General features: G+C 40.7%; 1 protein-coding gene across 1 annotated transcript; it reads left to right on the top strand.

Annotated features, from left to right (window-relative positions):
- The first annotated feature begins 519 nt into the window (after positions 1 to 519).
- Positions 520 to 2,605, top strand: LOC109591034 (uncharacterized). Its single transcript, XM_020006846.1, has 2 exons — positions 520 to 1,092; positions 1,141 to 2,605. Exon 2 carries the CDS (start codon positions 1,167 to 1,169, stop codon positions 2,544 to 2,546), a length of 1,380 nt encoding a protein of 459 aa, XP_019862405.1. The 5' UTR covers positions 520 to 1,092; positions 1,141 to 1,166; the 3' UTR covers positions 2,547 to 2,605.
- Positions 2,606 to 2,611: the final 6 nt, after the last annotated feature.

Here is a 2,611-nt window from a genome sequence, read left to right as displayed (position 1 = left end):
GGGAGTGATTTCGGAGCCAATTTTTGGAAAAACCATGGGCTATAGTACAGGGTATTTTTCAGAATTTTGGCATTTCTTAAAATGGCCGTAACTTGAAAAATTGAAGTCGGAATCACCTCAAACTTTCTACACAGCATAAGGACATCAATATGTATCAGAAAATGTAATAAAAATTTGAAGTGATTTTGGAGCCAATTTTCGGAAAAAACCATGGGCTATAGCCTTGGGTACTTTTCAGAATTTTGGCTTTTTCTTAAAATGGCTGTAACTTACAAAATTGAAGTCGGAATCACCTCAAACTTTCTACACAGCATAAGGACATCAATATGTATCAGAAAATGTAATAAAAATTGGGGGTGATTTCGGAGCCAATTTTTGGAAAAACCATGGGTATATAGTACAGGGTATTTTTCAGAATTTTGGCTTTTTCTTAAAATGGCTGTAACTTACAAAATTGAAGTCGGAATCACCTCAAACTTTCTACACAGCATAAGGACATCAATATGTATCAGAAAATGTAATAAAAACTGGGGGGCAGTGAGTTTGGAGCCATAGTACAATAATTTATTCTTATGATAAATCTTAAATCCCTAATGAAAACTAATTTATGAATGTACATGTACATGTACCTGGTGGTTAATCTTCTGCCACCTTCCATTATGTCCAATCTCTAGTATCTTCTCGTCATCCTCCTCTTCTTCTTCTTCGTCTTCTACCACTTCATCAGCTCCCGGACCTTTGGTCTTCTCCTCGTGGGATACACCGGTCACCGGTTCATTGGTAGCAACCGGTAACTCGGGTACACCGGTTGATGCTGCCGTGGTAGAGGAGGAAGAGAGTCCACCGGGTGGTGCTGGAGTCTGTTGTGAAGATGGAGGACTTCGAGGCATCTTTCCTCAGTGACAGAGAATTAGAAGGGAGGGGTAGTGGGAGGGGTCTAACTAGCAGAAAGAAGGTGTGGCTCGTTATAAACTACAGCATCTTGTACTTGTGGTGCAACTTGTGGCGACTTTGTCATCTTGAGCCCTTTAGTGGCTGCAGAAGTCAGATTTCGTAACTATTTTAAACTCCATTTTAAAGCAGCTAGATCTAGTAAGCCTTTTCTACACACTTACTTTCATATTTACTTGTCACGTGCAGGCTTGCCTGGCTCTACCCCATTAAAGATGGAAGCCTATGAAGTCACCAAGCACAAAGAAAATGATTACGACGTTCCAATGCAAGATCTAAGCAAGGAAGATGACAATCAGGGCTACTTCAATAGCAATTACAATTACAAATATCAGCATGCAGGCTCCTTCGTTGAAAGCAAATCTGGAAGAGTCCTTTTGGTAATTATTATCGTCATCATTCTACTTTCATTTGGTATCCTCATGGGCTTAGCCATAGCAACATTGTATGAAATTGGTAAAGTTCAATCCTGCAATAGCATTAATGGGGGAGTTTTGGGAGCTGTGAGTAGTACAACCAGCAACAGTAATAATAATGATAATGATAATAATCTGATTTGTAGTTGCAATGAGCTTGTGCATGAAATGCGTTTCATGCAAGGTCAGCTTAACCAAGTGCTTAATAAGACAGTGGCCTGCACTGTAGATGATGACAGCGAGATCTTAAATGCAACTGAAACACTTCTGAAAGCAACCGGAGATTCTGCACAAAAGCTCATTAACATTGTCAATACTCTCTCTAATCTACAAGACACCAGTACCTCTACTGCTGGAGTGGCTAGTGACATATTACTAGTAGCAAAGCAGCTGTTAGTGCTACACAATGACTCAACTGCTTTACCTACCTCTTGTAAGCAAGTTAAGCAAGAGCAACCAAATAGTCCATCAGGTACTTATATACTCTCCACTGCTAGTGGAGATGGAACATATGAAACTTACTGCAATATGGGGGAGCTGTGTGGTTCAGGAGGAGGATGGACAAGACTAGCATATCTGGATATGACTGATGCTACAGAAAATTGTCCTTCAGCTTTGAGGCTCTATCAATCAGGTGGGGTTAGGTGCTGTGGTAGACCTGTCTCTGGTATTGGTAGCTGTGCATCAGTTCAGTTCCCATCTAATGGTGTCAGTTATTCTCAGATATGTGGTAGAGTAACAGGATATCAGTTTGCATCAACTGATGCTGCAGTCACTGGTAATTTGAACTCTAACTACGTTGATGGTGTTAGTATCACTCGTGGGTCTCCTCGTAAACACGTCTGGACACTGATATCTGGCTGGAGCGATACTCATAATGTCAATCCATGCCGATGCAACCAGCAGCCTCAAGTTTTCATTGGAAATAATTATTTCTGCGAGTCTGGTAATCCAACTTCCAATACAGGCCAGACACTCTTTGTGAATGATCCACTCTGGGATGGTCAAGGTTGTGGTTCTCTTGAACTTACTTGCTGCTCTGCTCCAGGGCTACCATGGTTTCACAGAGACTATGGTAGCACTACCACTACTGACTATATTGAGTTGAGGGTCTGTGGAGATGAATCTACTGCTAACGAAGACGTTACTGTCGGTTTGTATGAGATTTACGTTCAGTGAAACTTTAAATTTGCTAATTTTTTTCTGCTGAATTTCCAGGTATTATAACTAATACATAATTTGCT

Source organism: Amphimedon queenslandica, unplaced genomic scaffold (assembly GCF_000090795.2).
Source record: "Amphimedon queenslandica unplaced genomic scaffold, v1.1 AMPQUscaffold_9093_Cont18965, whole genome shotgun sequence".
NCBI lineage: Eukaryota > Metazoa > Porifera > Demospongiae > Haplosclerida > Niphatidae > Amphimedon > Amphimedon queenslandica.
Note: the sequence above shows the minus strand (reverse complement) of the source record. Positions and strands in the feature narration are given on the sequence as shown.